The sequence below is a fragment of the Anoplopoma fimbria genome, chromosome 3 (assembly GCF_027596085.1).
Source record: "Anoplopoma fimbria isolate UVic2021 breed Golden Eagle Sablefish chromosome 3, Afim_UVic_2022, whole genome shotgun sequence".
NCBI classification, from domain to species: Eukaryota; Metazoa; Chordata; class Actinopteri; order Perciformes; family Anoplopomatidae; genus Anoplopoma; species Anoplopoma fimbria.
The window spans coordinates 25627930-25648439 of NC_072451.1; the positions used below are offsets into that span (position 1 = coordinate 25627930).

The window sequence follows — 20510 nt, forward strand, 5'->3', positions numbered from 1 at the left end:
TGTGTGTGTGTGTAATGTGTGTGTGTGTGTGTAATGTAATGTGTGTGTGTGTGTGTGTGTTACGTTTCTAGTGCTATTAAAACGTTTGTGCAATCTCCATTTCCTGCATTGTATTACAAAATATATCTTAATTCTGTGTTTTTTTTATCTCACCCTTTTAACCAACTAATTATATCCCATCATGATTAACTGACAGCCTGTCCTGTTAAGTCACTGGAGTCACTAGACTTGTTCTTTTCAGCACATTACGTAAGTATCTATGGTTGCTATATTGCAAATGTTTGTAATTTGCCTACAACTTTTTTCCAGCTCCTGCTCAGAGGGGCTGGTCCGTCCAGAGCCTACGTCAGAGAGGAGGAGGTGCTCCACCTTATAGCTCCTCTCACTGCCTCCTCCGTCACATGCAGTCTGAGCACCGCTGCCTGCAGGAGCTGCTTTATAAAGAGCTAAATTTACCAGACTTTACGTTGTTTCCTGAGCTCTCACAATTGGCCAGGGAGACGTATAAAGTTCGGAGGACCTCCTTCCACTTGTGCACTGTTTCATGACTCTGTGACACAAACAAAACGCACAGAACCTGAACGCAACAAGACAAGAGAATAGTTCTTATTTCACCAGAAACGATGGCTTTATCTGGAGTGATGCTGCCGTCATTTTCCACATTCACAAACCAAAGAGAAAAAACATGGGAAAACGTAAGTAAATGATATATTGTAGTGTGTTGGAGTTGGATTATGTGTCACTTTGTTTCACTAGTTTTGTGAAGTTTGGAAAAAACAAAATATAATCATTATTAGTGTTTTATTTCACAGAAACACATCTAATAACATCATTTTTCTTTTTCTTTCAGAGGTGGAAAGGAGACACGGACAAACTAGTCTCCAGCTGCTCCATGCTTGAAATGGTACACAACCTGGACAATCACAGCAAAAGGGACGACGAGGATCTGAGTAATTACTTAGATCTGGATTTTATTCTCGCCAACACGACTGGCTCAGACAGCACGGAGGAGTTTGTGGACCTCAGCATGTACTCCACCGGGTCCTCTGCTCCGTCCTACCCGGCCGAGGAGCACCGATCCCCGCCGCCGCCGTACGGAGCCAGCCTCATGACGGAGCTGCTCCGCTCCGAGGGCTCCAGCTACGGCATCCAGGGCAGGTTCTACCTCAACTTCCCCCGTCAGGACATCAAGGTGGAGCCACCCATGGACGGCTACGGACCCGTTCTGGGCATGGTGCCCCAAAGCTGCAGCAAAATCAAGCAAGAAGGGAACGTTTCGTGCATGATGTCGTCGTTCGAGCAGCCCAGAGTGGCCATCTCTCCCCGGGCAGCCAGCAGCATGACCCCGCCGCTCAGCCCGGAGGACCCGGAGCTGTGTCAGCCGATGAGCTTCTCCCAGAAGTATCACTCACAGACGGCTTTCTCGCACCACCCTCAGATGCAGATGTCCTACCATGCTCCTCACACTGGCTTCGGGTTGTATGAGGAAGGTCTCAGCCTGCAGCCCGGCTCACAGAGGCTGCTGCTCACTCCTCCGTCCTCTCCTCTCGAACTGCTGGAGTCCAAACCCAAGAGAGGACGACGCACCTGGCCGAGGAAGCGAACGGCGACGCACACCTGCAGCTACGCAGGCTGCGGCAAAACCTACACCAAGAGCTCTCACCTGAAGGCTCACCTGCGAACTCACACAGGTGAGTCTCAGCCCATAACTATCAGACACAATTACACACATACACAGCTCCACACCATGTCTCTCTTTTCATGATAATAATCTTCATTCTTTTTGTCTACCCAGGTGAGAAGCCGTACCACTGCAGCTGGGAAGGCTGTGGATGGAAATTCGCCCGCTCCGATGAGCTGACCCGTCATTTCCGCAAACACACCGGACACAGGCCGTTCCAGTGTCACCTGTGTGAACGGGCCTTCTCCAGGTCTGACCACCTGGCACTCCACATGAAGAGACACATGTGAAGGTGCTCACATAAGGACTTGGGATGGGAGGGGGGGGGTTGTGTTATTTTCTTTTCTATTGTGATTCAACTGATGTATTTTTTATTTAAATTGTTGTCAAAATGACCAAAGTCTTTTTTATATGTATTATTGAATGAAAAAAAGTTTTAGTGGTTTTATATTGTAATAATGTAGCTGGTACTACTTTGGTTCAATAAAAGCTTTAGAAAAGCTTTGTTTGCTTTAGAACAGGCAGACCAAGAAGGGGCTGGCCCTGTATATATATATATATATACTACTCTTCTTTGACAGAACTGGAACGCTGTGTTTGACACAAAAGTGCCTTTCTATGACTGCTACTGTAAAACTCTTAATGATAGAACGACATGGCCAGGAAACAGAACATGTTCTTAATGACAGGGGTGAAATGCACATCGTTGCCTTACATGTGCAGAGACAATGTTTTATTTAAACTGCCTCAATGTCTGAACGGCCTGAACCGCTTTATTTTATTGCTCATTCCTATTTGGAGTTGCTGTTGTCTTCTCTTGTGTGAAAATCCTGGATCCAGCCCCTCTGTTTGCTATCAGGGCTTGATGTCCTGTGCATTATTTTTCACTTAAATTTATATAAATATGTACATGGTTTTTATACTGTAAAATGTATATTTATTGTGAATATTAAAAACAATGAAATTGAACACTTGACTTGGGGAACTCTTTACTTATCATTTTAGATACATCTTGTTCACACGTTTAGTTCAATGAACCACATCCACCCAGTCAACAGGTTTCATTCTGTGTTTACAACCAGTCTAACTAGGTGCAGCAGGCCTGCAGAACATCAGATCAGTTACACTAAGTAGGTTATACACGTTGCAATTGTATACCCACTTTAATTTTAAAACAAGGGCACTTGATTTCCACTGTGATGTTTTGCAGCTGCAAGACACAGAAGGGCAGCCGCTTGTGGGCTTAGCCTATAAATACAAACACTCCATTTCCATAATTACAGAGTGAGCCGGGAGCCGTCTGGACAGAGGGGCACAGCAAACCCTCATCAGGGAGCCCTTAGACTCCCTTTCTGATGGGTAGAAATTATAGTAGGACATCAAAGGGCCTTAATACTACAATTACACAGAGTCACTGTGCACAGTTTCAAAGTATCGGGAGTCCGTGCATATCATGTCTGCATGGTGTCAGGGAGCATTTGTCTATCCCGCATCAAAGGCTGCATTGAGTAGATGCATCAAAGCCAGATGGCAGTTGGAAAAGCAGATCAATATTTAACATATTTCTTTGAATACGTTCTTTAGGATTTACGCAACACTCTGTATGACTATTTCAAAATGTTCAAAATAAAGTGATAAAACTCCACCCTTCCTCAAAATTGGTGGCACAGTTGTCTTATCTCCTCAGTTCACTCAGAACAACACAATGTTGTATTGGTGGACACTTTACTAGAATTTATCATATACTCAAAAAGAGGAAGTACACATAAGGTTAAAAATATCTTCAGTGGGAGATGCAAATGTTCTCTCATATCTCTTTTTTCCACGCCAATATCAACGCAAGATATAAACACTTACTTGTGTTATTGTCAACTATGTTCTGTACATTTTATCAAAGCATCAGATTAAGACCTAAGAATAGAGTTGAGCATTGCCTTCCTTCATAACACATCATGTCTGCGCAATGCCGGGCTACTGTTCCTCGAGGCCACCGCCTGTACAGTGGACATCTCTTATCAGTGATTTGTTTTTACAATATATATATATATATATATATATATATGTGTGACGTGTGACTAGTCAACATCTTTCTGGAGTCGCTACAATATCTGATTCAAAAAGATGACACTTACCTTATTCCAGGAATGTTAAAAATCACTTTTAATCAATTACAGGTATTTTGTTTTTAATAATCACATACATACTGTGCAACATTACAATGTTGATATGTTGATAAATAAGGCGCCGTCACTCTGTACATGTCCAGTAAGGTCTGGAATATACAGTGCATACATTATGTGCCGATTAAACCTGATTAGTGTAGTATAATTACAAGGATGCAATATTTTAAGTCATTGAAACAAATGTCCTCCAACTGGAGTATAAGACATTAATAAAAGGAGGAAAACAAATCCACAGAGAAAAAAGATCCAATGGTTGATTCGAGTGTTGAGAGAAAAGCACAAAATTGGAAGCAGATGTCCTTGTGCATCAGTGGTAGTGTGAAGCAGATAAACGATAAAACTAGATGTAACAGCACCAGTAGAAACAATGTAGATTTACACTACTTCCATTTTATAGAGGCTCTAAGTTGCATGGGAGGGCAAGTTGTTTGGGCGTAACAACAAGGCAACCAATGACAAACCATCTGACGAGCACAGGCTGTTGACATCAGGTGGATTTGTTCAACGGAAGACCTCAATGATTATCGCTAGCGTCTTAACTGTGAATGCAAGAGGCAACCGATGATATGGGGCTAAATTATATTTAACTAAAGCTATGTTAATACTAAAATGCTTGTTAGGGATTTCCAAACATCACATGTCTACTTTGACATGTAGATTACGGTTAAAGTTTGATTATATACAAAAAGAATGTCCTAAATCCTTGCCCTTTAAGGCCATTAATATTACATATGCAGGCATTAATGGCAAGAAAACACCTAAAAAACCTAAAGTATGTCATAGGTGATCACATTGCAAAGCTCCAGTCCTTTAAGACAGGCTTGTGTTTACATATGGCCTGTTCTAGTTGATTGTACATAAAACCATCATCCAACAATATTTACAGAAGATGAAGAAGTTTCTTTAAAAGAAAAAGAATACATCTGAAATTGGACAAACCAATCGTAGGCCACCAGAGAAGATAACCCATCTGGTTTGTCATTCAATACAAATGTCCCTTTCTAGTTTCTACAGGTTATTTTAAAAAAAAAAACTGTTTATACAGTGCATTTTACAAGTACTTCATACACCACAGACTCATTGCTTTTGTATATAAATAAAAACAGTAAAATAATCTTTAAAAGGTTTTGTTTTTCCCCTTGCAACAGAAAGGCTTTTGGATAAGGCAGGGTGATTAGCCATAACAAGACATGGAGCTAGATGTAGGTTGTAGTGGAGTAGCCTGCTGGTTTGGGGTTGCGTTAAATCGCTATGTTCTTGCAGGATGAAGCCGGGTTTAAATCAAGTGGCTCCGTATTGTCCTTGATTACAGTTGCCATGTAGTTTGGGAGCAATGAACCGTGACTGGTTTGCTAAATGTGGAGTCGTTTGACGGGAGTCCAGCCATGGCTGGAGAAAACACTGGTCTCTTACACAAATTGTTAACAGGGGCTGCTAGTCATGGCGGGCCATTGTTGGTGCAGTTATCATGAGCCGGCGGACGGAGGACTGTAAGGCAGAAGGAGGAGGTCAGGTCGGGCCACGGCCGGTCAGGCGTTGGGCATGTCGGCCCTGCTGAGGGCGATCGCCAGCTCCAGGTCCTGCTGCTCCTGGAGCCGCAGCCTCCGCAGCCTCTCCTGCTCCTCGCGGTCGCTCTCCCGTTTGACCCACTCCAGCTGCTGGTTCTCACTTCCAAACTACAGCAGAGAAAAAAAAAACATTAGATGTGGACAAAAATGCAGGGATGCAGGCTGAAATGTCATCATAAACAGAGAGAAGTCACTAGGCAAAAAGCAAAAACGGCGGATGCAAATTTCAAATCTAATGCTTTTCTTATTAAGCGGAATGTCAAAAGCTACGTCAAACACAACAGAAATTATTTGATAAATAGCAGCGAGAGAAAAGTAACTACTACAGAACTGCAGAACTACAGACGTCTAGATTTCCCGTGGGCGGCCAAGAAAGCAACACTAAAAGCTTCTTACACAACACAGTGACAAAGTAGCACCATAAATTACTCGGCACATATTTCCCTTAAACATCAGTGCTTGTAGCAATGAGACTGGGGATATTTATTGAAAACAAACATGCTCAGGAATAACTCAGATTACGCAGTGCGGACAGGTTTTTTTCACATGCAAAAGGCTGACCACCACACCCATCTACAGTCTTACCTTGTTACATTTAGATCCTGCAAAAATTACAATAAAAAGAGCTCGATATGAAAAAACACACATCCTTTTCACAACTGTCATGCTGGCATTAGGGATAAAATGAGTTATTGTCAAGTTAAATTATACAAACCCTACACAAAAACCTGCCATGCATCTTCTCTGCACTTCAGCAGAGATCAGCTATACAGGATGGCAAAGAAGCGGAAGGACGAGGACAAAGAGGAAGATTAACTTCGTTGTGCTCTCCTTTGAGGCACATCAAGCTTTGACAGCAATCAAGTCTTTAGCTTGTACTTTCAAGACTTGAAAAATGCTCCTCAAGTGCTACCTGACCAGGCAAGTTCACCGAATCGCTGACTAAAACTGTAAAAATCTTGACTTCCTGCCAGAGGCTAAAGCCAGAGACGACAGCAGGCATGCAAAAGCCCCTTTACCAGGCCGACGGAGGCAACAATCGACCTGATAGACACAAGTACGAGGACTGTCTAAGGCAGTCATGCAAACATTTAACGTCCTTACACACCAAGCTCTTAAAATGCTCTCAGATCAGTTAGTTCCAATAAGCACATAGGATTGCTTTCTAATGTCACTGTGCGAGGGAGGGTTAACAGAATGAGGGCCAGTGACAGAGAGCTGACACCTCTTAGCATGAAGGGTGAGATCATGAGATCAGCAGCTCATGCACAAAAGTACACATGACCAATCAGAAAAAACCTACTAGTCTACACTTACAGAGCCAAAATCAGTCTTTTGATGCTTTACTCGAGCGGGTCGTAACAAAATAATCTTTAGTGTCTGTCGTGGAGAAAACGCTTTGGAACGGCTGTGATGCAGTCAAACTGAGCGTGCCTCGTGGAAAAAGGAAGACATTCAAACAGACACAAAATCCATGTAACACAACGCAGAAGCTAACAACAGGTAGCCTCCTTGGGAAAATAAGCTCACACCTTGAAGACTAATGTGCAATATTGTGTTGCTTCATTTTTTCACAGGAAGCCAACAGCTTTAAGCTTGTGCCATGCAGAGTAGTCACCCTGGGGAGAGACATATTGGTTCAAAAAAAAGGTGTTAACCGCATTTTTGAGTAAGGCTCACTGATGCGTTGAAGCTTAACGAGCACAGTGTCGCTTTTATGGAACACATAATTGTAAAAGACAGACACACCCTTGTCTACTGTAAGCTTTGAATGCATTTCCTCTAATGGCGTAACTATAATGTGGCCCGGATTATTCATCTCTCGAACTTTTTGCAACGATGCTACAAAAGCCGGATCTTTGGATCGAAAGAACTTCAAGCAAATAAAAGCTCCACTATCTAATAAAGATAAACAGAAACAATTCCAGCTTTATATAACAAAACTACATGTGGGCGTTTCACTTCTCCATCACATGTGAGGCACCTCTCGGGGGCTTGCTTCGCTGGCTAACTGCGGTTACTCATCTCTACCCTTCGGTGTGTGGTAAAGCAAAGGGGAACACCAACTTTCTCACGCTGTGGCTTCTGCTAAAGGAATAAGTGCTAGGTCACAGCGGAAGGGCATGGCCTGTGGATAGTTAGTGACTTAACACATGCCAAAAACAAAAAAGAAGATAAAACATGAGGCAATTTCATCCAAAAGCCATTGAAAAGTAGCTCTCAATCTCATCTCACAATTCACAAGTTTAACTTAACACTAGCTATTTCACCACACTTACAACCACTCTGTAAAAACATAGTACCATAACTCTACCAACAGCTTTCCTGTTTACAACTTCAAAAGAAGAAACTGCTTTCTCTGCACCAACCGCAACAGCTCAACCGGGAAGTCGTTTTTTGTTTTTTTTTGTTTTTTTGAGGAAAACAGTCAGTCAATCACAATGAGCACCGCAAAAACTGTGCTGCCACTCATTTTCTGGGACAATTTGCCCCCATCAAAAGTGGTAAAGAGCTAATGAAAGTTCTTGAGAACCTTCAACTTTACACAGTAATGTTCAAGCACACACACACACACACACACACACACACACACACACACACACACACACACACACACACACACACACACACACACACACACACACACACACACACACACACACACACACACACACACACACACACACACACACACACACACACACACACACACACACAAATCAGGGCTTACCATAGGGAGGTGCAGGCCGGTTAGGCACATTTTTCTTTGTCGGGAGGACAGGGTTGTCCGACTTCTGTTCACACACGAGGGAAAAGACAAAAAAATCTAAATGATGACTCTAACAGAAAGTTCAGCAGAAATCTAATACCTCTGGTCTAATACCAGAAAGACTTCATAAATGTGATAAATTAGCAGAAAAAAAATAAAATAGAAATCACTCATGAAGACAGTAAAATTAACAACACAGCTTTCTACAGCTGAATGGAAAACGATGCTTTATGGTGCAACTGATTCATAACTCCAAGAGTCTCCAGAGCTTACCTTTGACATCTGACTAAAGTCAGCAAATCCACCTCCCTTGCTACTGAAAGAGTTGCTTCCAAAGGGGTCCGATGTCCCAAACACATCTGTGACAAGAGTACATTGAGATGCATTTATAACATTTGAACACATTTACGGAAAAGGGCTGAAACTGTAATGAAGTACGGATTAAAACCGCACATTCAAAAATCATCCATGCATTTTGCTTATTCTGAAAGGGCCTGCATGCTATTTTCAGAGAGGGGAATGTGGCATGACCGTTATAATTTTCCATGACATTTTCACAAAAAAAAACCCAGAGGTTTTGTTTAACCTGACGTGTGCATCTGATCAGCTAATTAAAGGCGTCAGTTGGCGCACTGTAAACCAGAACTGTGCCCGGGTTGTTTTGAAGCTCAGTGGCATGCCGCTTAATGATAAAAACAGCAAACTGCAGATGGTTACAGTGTAAAAACAAAACATTGTAACAGAATATGTTTGTTGTGAGTGTGCAACCACAAGAGACCCCATTCATGTGATGTGGGCAGTGTTTTTTTTACGCACAGTAACTCAGCTCAGGTCTACAGTTGCCTCTGTGTTCTTCTGAAGGTGTGTAGCATGGCAGAGCATCGACCAGAGTTAGCCACTAACTTAAAACAACTTCCGTGCCGAATGAGGCAAAGCAGTTCAATAGCAGCAGATATAAAGACAGGACAGAGGCAGTAGAGAACTGGTTAAAGGAGTGGCAGTGTGTTCTAGTAGAGAAGGACCAGCAGTCACAGAGTTTCTGTTATGTTTGGCTCCTGCAGGCCTCCTGTTTTTCCAGGGTAGGGGGGAGTATTTTTAGTTGGCCAGTAGTTAAACGCGTAGGTACCCGACTAAAAATAGCCCTGAACCACAGGAAAAATTGAAGCCACAGTGAGTAAAAAATTGTTTGCCCCTGATGCGCCCCAAAAATAAAATCTAAATCCACCACGTCACCCAGAATGGTAAAGAATGGGTCTTTGAGACTTAAAAAAAAACTAAAACGTTCTTATTCACATGTCAGTAAATAGAGTTCAGAGTCACATTTTGAGAAATAAGTACTTATATAGTACAGAGAGGATTATGCATTTGTGCTATGCATTTGTGCTTTTATTTGACAAAGTCACGAAAAAGCCAATGTACAGTGTGGTTAACTGCAGGGTCATCAACTTCCTAACTGCAATAAGATAGAGTTAAACCTACATCTTCAAAATGACTGACAGGAACGAATAAAAGCATTTCATATTTATCAACCTGTTTTAATCTAGTAAGCAAAGTATTTACTACAATATAGAAACAAATGCTACAGCAGGTTAATCTTTACATTTACAGCTGAGAAAACCTACAATAACGTACCTGGTTTTGGGCTGTGTGATGTGAAAGGGTCCCCACTGCTGAGGGCACTTGGCTGAGAAAACCAAAGAACAAAAGCACAAGTACAGTAAGTAAGCTATTTAAAAAGATCTCCATTTAAATACTGACACAATGAGAATGTCAGCACGTCCACTAGAAATCTCTCCTTGTCGTACTGGTTTGCTTTTCCAGTACAATAGTGAGCTCATGTCAGAGCCCTGACAACTGAAGCAAATCATTAAACAATGAAAAGTAAAAATTTCATTTTTATCCTTTTTGACAAAAGAGCATTGGTTTTCTCTAATTGCATACCATGTTCAACAAACATCTGAGTGGCCTATACCTTGGCTGGTGGTGTTGGTTTTCTACCAAAAGGCTCCGAGGATCCAAACAGCTTTGCCTTTTCAGTTCTCTTAAAGAAATCATCAGATGAAGTGCCTCTGAAAGGGTCGCTTTCTCTGAAAGGATCTGCTCCAAATGGATCTAGAAAAAGGACAAGACAGTGAGAAGAGAAAAACTGCCTATGGACTTAAACCATCTTCAGCCCCTAAAGAAGAAATACTATTTGATGTTTTCCACAGCATTAAACAGTCTGGGACATACATTTCCATTTCATTAACACTCCACAACTTGGCATCCATAATGGAAATTTATTTCAGGTATTAAGTGGAAACGCTTACACAGGAAAAAATAATAAAGAGATACAAGAAGCTATTCAGACCTTGGAAAGGGTCGGACTTGAAGGGGTCCTCCGTCTGGAAGGGGTCTGCTGGAGCCTCCTTAGCACTGCTGCTGTTGAACATAGCTATCTTTGACTTGAAGGAGTCATCCTAATAAATAAAATTAGAAAAAAAAAAAAAGTGCCAACAATCAAGACTTGTCTGTTAAACAATTCAGCAAAAACACTGATCTATTTTTCAGTCTTCACTATGTATGAGCATTTATGGCATAGGCCAAGGAAATATAGCAACTAAAAACTTTTTGACTACAAAAATGGGAAACAAAAAAGGTTTCATGAGTATATTTGCATTCCTCTGACATCTCTTTAGTCAGGCACAATAGGAGTTGGTGATATGAAAAGTTCTCCTCATTAGGAGGAAAAACAATTCAAGTTTGTGAGTTCTAGGATAAATTCTTGAGGTGAAAAGTAGGATATATTCATGATCTCCTCACCGAACTTCTGAAACCTCCGTTCTCCTTCTCAACAAACCCTTCACTTAAGTCTGGCATGTTGCTGAGGTTTCCTCCGTTGATGTCGCTCAAAGCGCTGTTGTACTGCTCAATGGTCTTGGTCAACTCCTTTTGGCTATCCTGGATCAGCGACAGCTTACTGCGAGCCTAAAAAAACCGAATAGTTAAATCCATATCTGATTCCATAAAACACAATTATTGAATTTCCTTTACTGTTTTACCATTTTAAAATGTGCAAACACTGGCGATGTCCCATGTGGCAGAAATATACTATAATACCACTATAATTTCAAGCCAAATTTTAAATAAAAATTAAAATAAAAATGTGCCCACTATTACCTGAATGTGATTTATTTTGCCAAAGTATAATCTGTCTTGAATTAACCTTCACCAACATAACTCCCCCCCCCCACAAAAAACAGACTCCTTAAATGTCAAGTCTTCGGCAGATTGAGGAATGCACCTGATTTTTAGCAAATTATGTAAATGGTGGTTAGTGGTTACGTTGATCAAAACAATATGCCTTAACCACTGTGGTACAACAGTTTCACTTCAGTGTGCTCCAAAGACGTATGCCTCAGAGCAGAATAAATACTTTAGCACAAAGGTCATGGAAGTAAAAGTAAAAGTAATGTTTCCTGAGTGAGATTGCTGTGTCATCGCGAGCAACGCAAAACAAGTCAGAAACGTTTGTACTCGCACAGGGAAGTCAGTATTATGAATGGATATCCAGAGCTTGTTGACCATAAGTGGCAGACCATCCTTTTGTAACCTGTAGTTACTCTGCATGCACTTGCCTGGTTGATCTCTTCCTGAGTGGTTTTGAGAGACTTAGTGATGCTGTCCAGCTGGACGCGACCAGAGAGCAGACTCTGCTCAAGGAGGGCCTCCTCATCCTGCAGCCGGTTCAGGTCCGTCTTGGTGCGGCTCATTTCTTCCTCCTGGCTCTGGATGTTGTTCTCCTGAGAGCGGATCTGGCTCTGCAGGGATGAAATCTGGAGGGCAAAAGATCGTAGCTTGTTCTCAGGAGGATGCAAGAAAAAAAATATAAAAGGTTGGCTTAACAATAAGATAGTGCTCTAACATTAAAAAGTGTTTTACTTAATTGGCCTCAAAATAATCAGGAATGCAATGCTTCACCTCCTAATATGCATGTTATTTCCACCAAAAAAAAAAAAAGCAAGCTAAACACATAGCAGCTACAGAACAGCTGCCGTATTTAAAATCTTTGTTAAATGCAATAAGGTGCACCATTTTCCTTGAAACAAACTTTGACCTCAACTGACTTCATTGTTTGATTGATATCTGGTATCATACTCCCAATAATACCAAAGTATTATCCACAACCAGAGGACAACTGCATGTGTATTACCATGTCACAAGAGGCACAAGTAAAAAAACATACAACAGCATTTTCTGCTTTAATAGGTCAAGTCTCTAACCATCTGCGACTCTTCCTGGCACTTCTGCTTGACATCGTTGAGCATTCCCTCCAGCTTGGAGCGCTGCTGGTCCATCTCCTCCAGACGCTCCTGGGCCTCCTGCTTCTGGGACTCCAGGTCCTGCAGGCTGCTGCTCTCCCTGTCCAGCCCATTCTGCATGTCCTGAGGGTCCATCAAACACACACATGCACAGGTGATTACATGGTACAGTATCAACTCTCAAACCAGTATATAATACACACATCATGGTGATTAAGTTGAGAATCTTTTTGAGTGGATCTCAAAACATACAACACATAAAAACTGGTTCATAAGTTTACCTTGTTTACAGATGTGTATTTACACTATGTGTTTTCAGGCAGTTGTTTAGTCATAAACATACTTTTATCTGAACTTTGAATTGTTTCCAGACTCTGTGATGGGCTTTCAGTCACTCATCATTTACTATTTCACTGATATTTTACCCTTCAACAGACAACATGAAAATGATTTTCGGCTCAGCCTTACCTGAACTTCACTATTTTGTTGTCTGATGGTTTCCTCCTTTTCTCTGATCTCTTGCTCCAGAATGAATTTATCTCTGTAGGTTGACGACATGGGAGAGGAAGAAATTATAGTTATAGTTATTACTTCCTAACAAAGCCTGTGTTGGCAAAACATAGAGCTTAAAAAGACAAAACTGTTTTAATTTGGAATTGTGACATTTAAAAAAAAAAAAAAAAAAAAGGGGTTTTTTAACATCTTGACTGATGGCGTTTCCCACTTAACAAGGTGATGAGGGGCAAAATCATAAGTAAATCATTAGTAAATCGCATGAGCAACTGCAGTTTGATCAGTGTTCTGAATCCACTTCATTATGAAGGCTCTGACTGTTAAATATACTCGGCCCAAAGCGAGGCTCCATGGTGACATTGCTTTCTTTGCTAAGTCTCTCTTGGAATAAAAGCAACCTAATGAGAGCACCTGGTTAGACAACAGTAAACATTTTTTGATAAAAAAATATATTTAAGAGTTTACGAGCTTTGAACCTGAACATCACTCCACTACAACCTACCCTCCTTTCTCTCAGAGGAAGAGAAACAAAGCTCTCCTCCTGCTACTCAGGGGCTCACCTCTGCAGCTGAGCTATTTCCTGGCTGAGGTCATCCAGCTCTTTGATGCCTGTCAGCTCGGCCGATCCCGTGGAGCTGCTGCTGTCCTGAGGCGAGACACAGAGACGAACGAGTTAGAGAGGGGAAGAGTTGGGTAGGAAAGTAGGACGGATGGAAGTGAGGGTGATAGAAGGTGAGGACAAAGACGACAAGAGTGACAACGGCAGGTAGGACAAAGAAAAGGGACACGAAAAAAGTGGGGACAAGAGGGAGTATGTGATGATAGAGAAATGGGACAAAAAGAGTGAGAAAGAGAGTGTGTGTGTGTGTGTGTGTGTGTGTGTGTGTGTGTGTGTGTGTGTGTGTGTGTGTGTGTGTGTGTGTGTGTGTGTGTGTGTTTTGGGAAGGGGGCTCCCTGCCGATACGTCTAACAAGACAAAAGACACAGGAAGGAAAAACAAAAACCTCGCACAGATGGGAGGGGGGGGGGCACGAGTTCCAGACAATACATGAATGAGGAGAAATGCACACAGACAAGACAATACAAAAGACTCTGGTGAAATCTGGCTTATATATCAGTGTTCAACATAACAAGCCATTAACAATTTAGAGTGTCCCAGAATCCTCTCCTCATGGTCAGACATATGCTGCTCCTTAAGAATTTTTTCACAGTTTCATGTTCAACCTTAAAAAAGGGAACTGTGGAATTGTGTAATCTGTGTAAAACAGATATTTGTTGGTAGTACTTGTGCAAGTGCTCTTGCTTAATTGATTTGACTCCATCTATGATATCAATCTTTTCATGATGGACACAAAGGGCCAGTTTCTTTAATGGCAAAAGTTCAACTGGAGTTACCCATTAGTTGTTGTCTGTAGTCTGTTTTGATAGTCTGACACAAAACTGTAAGAATTTGCCTCTTCAAACACATCTTTGTCTTAAAATAATGTGTTATGATGCTTCTTTAAAGATGAAATGCCTCTTCAAACATTGGTTGAACTGGATAATCTATTTTTATAAACAACTAGTACATTAAAGTGACACTACTTGTTTTACATACATTATTAAGTTACTTTCCTCAAGCTGGACATAGTTGACATTGGTTGCTTTGAACACCAATGATGATGAAGTTTGGGGAAAATCCAAGACATGATAGGTATAAAAGAGTAAACTAGATCTAATTAATTCTAGGTGTACCTTTGTTGGAAAGATAATTTGTGGAAACTAATCCAGTAATATGAGGAACATGTTCCCGTCTGCACCTAGTGAGTTCAGACTGAGGGAGAAAATATGACAGAACAAGGGCGCCACCTTGTGAAAGAAAGCTCAACTACTCACTCTGCGAATATGAGCTAGTGCAGCAAGATCAGGCCTCACAGAAGACATAAGCCCCGCATAAATCTGTTAGAAAGGATAGAAGAGAGCTCAAAAAAGCAAAAAGCATAAAAACACAGTTTCGCAAGGCATGGCTGAAAAGCCACAAAGCAGAGCCCAGCATTTAAAATGAATATAGTAGCAAGAAAACAAACTATTTTTGAGGTACTGATGCAAGAAAGAAGTAGCCTTGGAAGATAGGAAGAATTTCCATAAATAGGGCAAATAAAAGATGAAGCAGTGGTTGCAGTGGGCTAAGGTCAGGACTCACAGGGCCCGCTGCTGAAGCTGCAGTCCTTTCTGACGGGGGAATCATGTCTGTGGTTAGAGTGGAAGGAGGGTCTACGCCTTTAGTGACCTTCTGCTGGATCAGGTACAAGGCCAGAGAGAACTGCTCCCGGTTCAGCTTGCCCGTCTGTTTAGTGTCAGCGAGTCCCCTGCAGAAAGGAAAGACTTCACTCAAGAGATAAGATACTGTGTTCTTCCTGAAGAAATGGTACCAAACTACTTCCGGTAACAATGTCCTGTGAACTCACTGTTTCCAACATATTGGTATAGCACAAATTATTTTATTTTTTCTTTCTTATATTGCACCCATCTTCTGGGGAAATTGTAATGATTCAAACTGTCAACCAGATGGAGCTATAGAGTTAAACCCTGTGAGACTTTCATCTAGGTATGGATGATTTAGTGTGTTGTGAAAGTAGGAAAACCTCTGCAAATAAATACAATCTAATCCGAGCCATGGTCTCACCATATCTGTGCCAGCATAGTCTGAGAGAGACTGGACTGCATGAAAATCTCTATGACCTCAGTTCCATTGACGAGGCCGTCATTGTCGCTGTCTGTATTCTTGAAGATCTCATCGTATCGCTCCCTGTCGGCCAACGGTACGACCCAGTTCACCACAGGCTGGAATGAACAAAAGACAGAATTTATGGGATTTTAGAGGAGGGAGACAACAAGAGGAGTGTTCGTTAAATAACAGGTGGTATTTGTTTATTATACTGGTTTAAAGTAGAAAAATGCACTTTTCTGTATGTCTGCCAATCATACTGGATGAAAATGTACTGATTTCTTTATCAACCGTTTAACAAAAATAGCATGTATATATGTATTAAATATATAACAGAAAATAGCATTCTAAGAAAACTGGTATGCACACTAATTATCTGCCTTGGGTAAGTTAAACAGAAAATAGAAATCTGAGGAAAAGGCAATTCAACTGACAAGGAGAAAAAGAACATGAATGAGAAGTGGCACAACAGGAACCGCCTCACAACAAGTGTCATGACAGTCAGGTGATCAAGATACAAGTACGAACAGAGTGCTGCTTCTTTTCGCTTTCATGGAAACCTGTTACTCCAAAGCAGTACCTGTAGCTATTACAAGGCATTGAGGAACACACTGGCCTGTGCACGGTGTTCAAAACAATGTGGCAAAACCAGTCCACCCATTAGCTACAGAAAATAATCGATTCTTGAAAGGCTGGTTTTAAGGCACTGCCCTTGTGTTACTTACTTAGCGAGGGTCAAGGAAAACGAAATGTTGTTTTTTTTTTCCCCAAGAGGATTGAATGTGTTTTTCATCTTGTACTTCTTGTAACTCACTAGTCACATTTAGAAAGTGACATCCTAATGCATCCCAAGATAACCCTGGCCTGGACTACATGACGCTGCATTAGAGCAATAGATGATGCATGGAACAAATTCAGTGAGGCAGCTGTGTGAAACTACCCAAGATAGCATCCCGAGAGTCCTGTTTCCTTCATGAGGGAGAAAACAGGACTTGAAGTGACGCAACTTTTTAACTAGAGGGAATATATTTCTTAATGGAGAAAGTAGGGCTGGGCGATAACTCAATATTAACATTCTACAACTTTAAGTACATTTAAGTATATGTGGAAAATATGAACATATCATGTTATAATTTCAAAAAATGCTGCTGTATAAATAAGTAAATTGTAAATTAAAGCAAATATTTTATTATACATGAAGAGTTGTTTAATAGAATAAAGAAAAGTAGATCATAGTTACGCGGTATATTGTTGATTTTTCATACAGATTCAATTTTGGGATGTATAATAATATAGAATATTTCTTCCTAATAATATTGTGATATTAATGTTAACCATATCGCAAAGCTTTTGGAAAGAGCACTTTACCCTCTACTGACTAATCACTGCAGTGATGAGGTAACTACACCTCAAGAGAAATGCAAGAGAGGCGGCGTACCGGTGAGCTGGATTTAAAGGAGTGTTTTGGAGAGAGGTTGACAGTACTGGTGCTGAACGGAGTAGTGTTGCCCAGGGGAGGAGTGCTTCGCAGGGAATCTTTGAGAAAAGCGTGGCCAGCCGGAAACCCTGATAGAGCAGGCAGCACAGACACTGCACCTGGCAGCGCGCCTGCAGACTTCTTCCTTTTTGAAGGGGGGATGAGTGAAGTGGGTAATGTGGCTGGGACAGGCTCATTTTCCATGGCACGATACACAAGATGCATGGCCTACAAAATGGGAAATCAGATCATTTATTAATATCAAAACATTTTTTTATTTCTAAATATATATCCCAGAATGACTCTGAAGAAACTTTAAGTTAACAAAAGGCACCAGCTCACCACTGTGAATTCATCTTTGTCCAATTGTCCATCTTTGTCCACATCACTTAGATCCCATATCTACAGACACATTATGTAAAAGCAAAAAAATAAACAAGCTTTTAGTTGCTTTGAATTGTTAACTTTGAAATGTCATAGACTGCAATAGGGCTGTGCGTTACATCACTCCAACTAAAAATGTTAATTCACCTTTCCTAACGCATCCAGAGGTAGCTTGGAGTTTATTAAAACTGGCCTGACTTTATCACCCGAGAGGAGACCATTCACAGGGCACAGACTCTCAAAAATGCCCTCAAACTTCCCTTTTTCTTCCGGCTGGGAAAAAAAAGAAACACAAGTTTAGGCGACAAGCTTAACTCTCTCTCAAGAATGTTCTTGATAAATGTATCAACTCACCCTAATCGCCCACTGTGAATCCGCTCCCGTCGTTGAAACACTTAATAATGGGCTATAAGTATCTCTCTGTAAGAAATAAAGTGAGTTAAGACACAAATAAGCAAAGCAGGCAAACAGTATCATATATAAATACAGTTAGTGACGCAATATAGCCTCACAATATCACTTTCCAAAACATTCAATCCAAAGATTTCTCACATGAGCAATAGAAGTAGCTTTTCCCTGCTCAGTGTGTTCCCTACCAGATTATTGGATATTGCAATTGTCAGTAGAATCATTTAACCACTCACAAATGTGGGTGCAGCTAAGTGTTGGTTGAGGTTGTGAAGGCTGATGTCATTTCCACCCTGTGCTGAGGCCACAAGTCTCACAGCAATGAAGAAACCCTAGGAAGAGGAAGAAAAATGAGTCAAAGTCTGTGTGTTTTGTGCGCAAGTCAGCTTTACCGACAAAATTCCAGAGAAATTCAGGTTCACCCGTCTATCCAAATAGCCTTTTCTTTCTGAATCTGCCGAATCCCATATCTAAAAATAAGACAAAAAAACAGTTTAGATTCTATTGTTTAAATTTCTGAGTGTGTTGTTTGTGTACATGTAAGCCATTGTGTGACCCACCTTCCCCAGTGTACTGTCTGACAGCCCCGACTTCTTAAGGAACTGAGCTGCATCTCCGGCTGATATTCTGCCTGTGTTTCCCGGATCCAGCTGCAAAGAACACATATGAACACTAATTGGACACTGCAAAACAGAACTGTATTCATCAATTGATTTAATGTGACAGATACTAGAACTCTGAAGTTGAAACCAAAGCAGCAACCCCGACCTCACCTGTCTGTAGTAGCTCTCATAGGCTGGGTTTCCACCTGACAACTGGGGAAGCAGACAGGAGAGACATGTAACACATCATGCACTGGTCCGTGAGAGGTGAAAGTAGACAATCAGCTTAGCTCGCTAACGTTAGCTGACTAACTAAAGCTTCAGTTTGAGCTTCCAGCTAACCATGTGTGTGCTGATCAGCTACAGTATCGTTCATTTCAGATCCCCTGTTTGGTTCAAACGTACAGGAGCGTTGCTATCAATACGAAACCTAGCTAACCATGTTAACTTAGTTGACAAGGAAAGGCTGCTAATGACAATAAACACCACTGATTCCGGAGCAGAGATGATGTTCGGCTATAACACGACTGTCACTATCAATCGTTAGTGATCAATAATGACATTTTACACTTTTTCTCGGGCTATTGAGAGTTGTTACCTGACTGAGAGTCATGAGCGCCGCCATATTTCCTGGTGTCTCGGGAGCGCGCAAACCGCCCCTTAACCGAGCGGGCACGAGCGGCGACACAAAGCGGAGGGGCAGTGGTTCCGGTCACTGCACCAGTAACAATGGCACCGGTGCACCAGTAACAATGGCACCGGTGCACCAGTAACAATGGCACCGGTGCACCAGTAGCAATGGCACCGGTGCACCAGTAGCAATGGCACCGGTGCACCAGTAACAATGGCATGGTGCACCAGTAGCAATGGCACCGGTGCACCAGTAACAATGGCACCGGTGCACCAGTAACAATGGCACCGGTGCACCAGTAGCAATGGCACCGGTGCACCAGTAGCAATGGCACCGGTGCACCAGTAACAATGGCACCGGTGCACCATTGCACCAGTAACAATGGTGCACCAGTGCCACCGGTGCACCAGTAGCAATGGCACCGGTGCACCAGTAACACACCAGTGCCATTGTTACTGGTGCACCAGTAACAATGGCACACATACATGCCATTTACATGTATAAAAACAATTTCATTGTGCACTTAGATGAGGATTAATTTATATCTAAACACTTCATTCACTGGTGCACCAGTACCAATGGCACTGGTGCACCAGTAACAATGGCACTGGTGCACCATGAGCCGCTGTGAACCCACCGCCTTCTGACGCAGAAAGGGATTAGAGAGGAATAATAGATGTATTTTTACACACACCATATGTAGAAAATGAAGTTGATAAGGTAACCATAGAGCATATTTGAAGGGAGTGTACACACTTCTGTCCCCATCCCATAATGCTTTGGCCTTTCAACACAGATTTTTTTTTATTGAGCACTCAATCTGTGGGCCACGTCTACATTTTGCCCCAGGGCCCCTTAGTGGATTAATCCAGGCCAACAGCTAAAGAACACCAGATTTCAGAAGTGGTACTATTTATTAATTGTTTACACTCATTAACTTAACTTTACTGTTGGACAGACACAGCATTTTAATCAGGGTTTCCGGTATTCTGTCTGCAAAATTAACTATATTAAGTTTAGTTACTATTTCAAATTTTTCAAAAAGCAATTTAGATTGTTTAGATCAACAGTTGACATGTTAGAAACCTTTTGAAATGGAGTTTGGAGTGTAACAAATCTCTTTGGAAATATTTCCACTTTTGTCACAATTACAGCCCATCCTGATCTTCAAATTGAAAATACTCTATTAGAGGAGATGGAACTTAACTTTAATCACATATAAGGTATTTCACCTTTAGCATTATCCATAAATTAGTTTCCCCAGCGGGACAAATTTAGATCTCAA

At 41.5% G+C, this 20510-nt stretch overlaps 2 protein-coding genes across 6 annotated transcripts; one reads left to right on the plus strand and one right to left on the minus strand.

Moving 5' to 3' along the window:
- The first annotated feature begins 402 nt into the window (after positions 1 to 402).
- klf2b (Kruppel-like factor 2b) lies at positions 403 to 2650 on the plus strand. The gene is made up of 3 exons (XM_054596090.1): positions 403 to 695; positions 851 to 1691; positions 1796 to 2650. Exons 1-3 carry the CDS (start codon positions 624 to 626, stop codon positions 1969 to 1971), a joined length of 1089 nt encoding a protein of 362 aa, XP_054452065.1. The 5' UTR covers positions 403 to 623; the 3' UTR covers positions 1972 to 2650.
- Positions 2651 to 5308: 2658 nt separating this feature from the next.
- LOC129114543 (epidermal growth factor receptor substrate 15-like 1) lies at positions 5309 to 19335 on the minus strand. 5 transcript variants are annotated; one of them, XM_054626666.1, is made up of 24 exons: positions 19193 to 19335; positions 18766 to 18807; positions 18553 to 18642; positions 18415 to 18462; positions 18229 to 18324; positions 17939 to 18004; positions 17732 to 17857; positions 17543 to 17602; positions 17162 to 17428; positions 15682 to 15839; positions 15199 to 15364; positions 14892 to 14954; positions 13577 to 13662; positions 12972 to 13044; positions 12465 to 12626; positions 11820 to 12017; positions 11005 to 11169; positions 10553 to 10661; positions 10175 to 10314; positions 9835 to 9886; positions 8476 to 8561; positions 8164 to 8227; positions 6018 to 6034; positions 5309 to 5540 (listed from the first exon to the last, which is right to left on the minus strand). In XM_054626666.1, exons 1-24 carry the CDS (start codon positions 19217 to 19219, stop codon positions 5394 to 5396), a joined length of 2508 nt encoding a protein of 835 aa, XP_054482641.1. In that variant the 5' UTR covers positions 19220 to 19335; the 3' UTR covers positions 5309 to 5393. The 5 variants fall into 5 exon arrangements, with proteins under 5 accessions (XP_054482641.1, XP_054482642.1, XP_054482643.1 ...); XM_054626667.1 differs by lacking the exon at positions 19193 to 19335 and adding an exon at positions 18937 to 19154; XM_054626668.1 differs by lacking the exon at positions 18415 to 18462.
- Positions 19336 to 20510: the final 1175 nt, after the last annotated feature.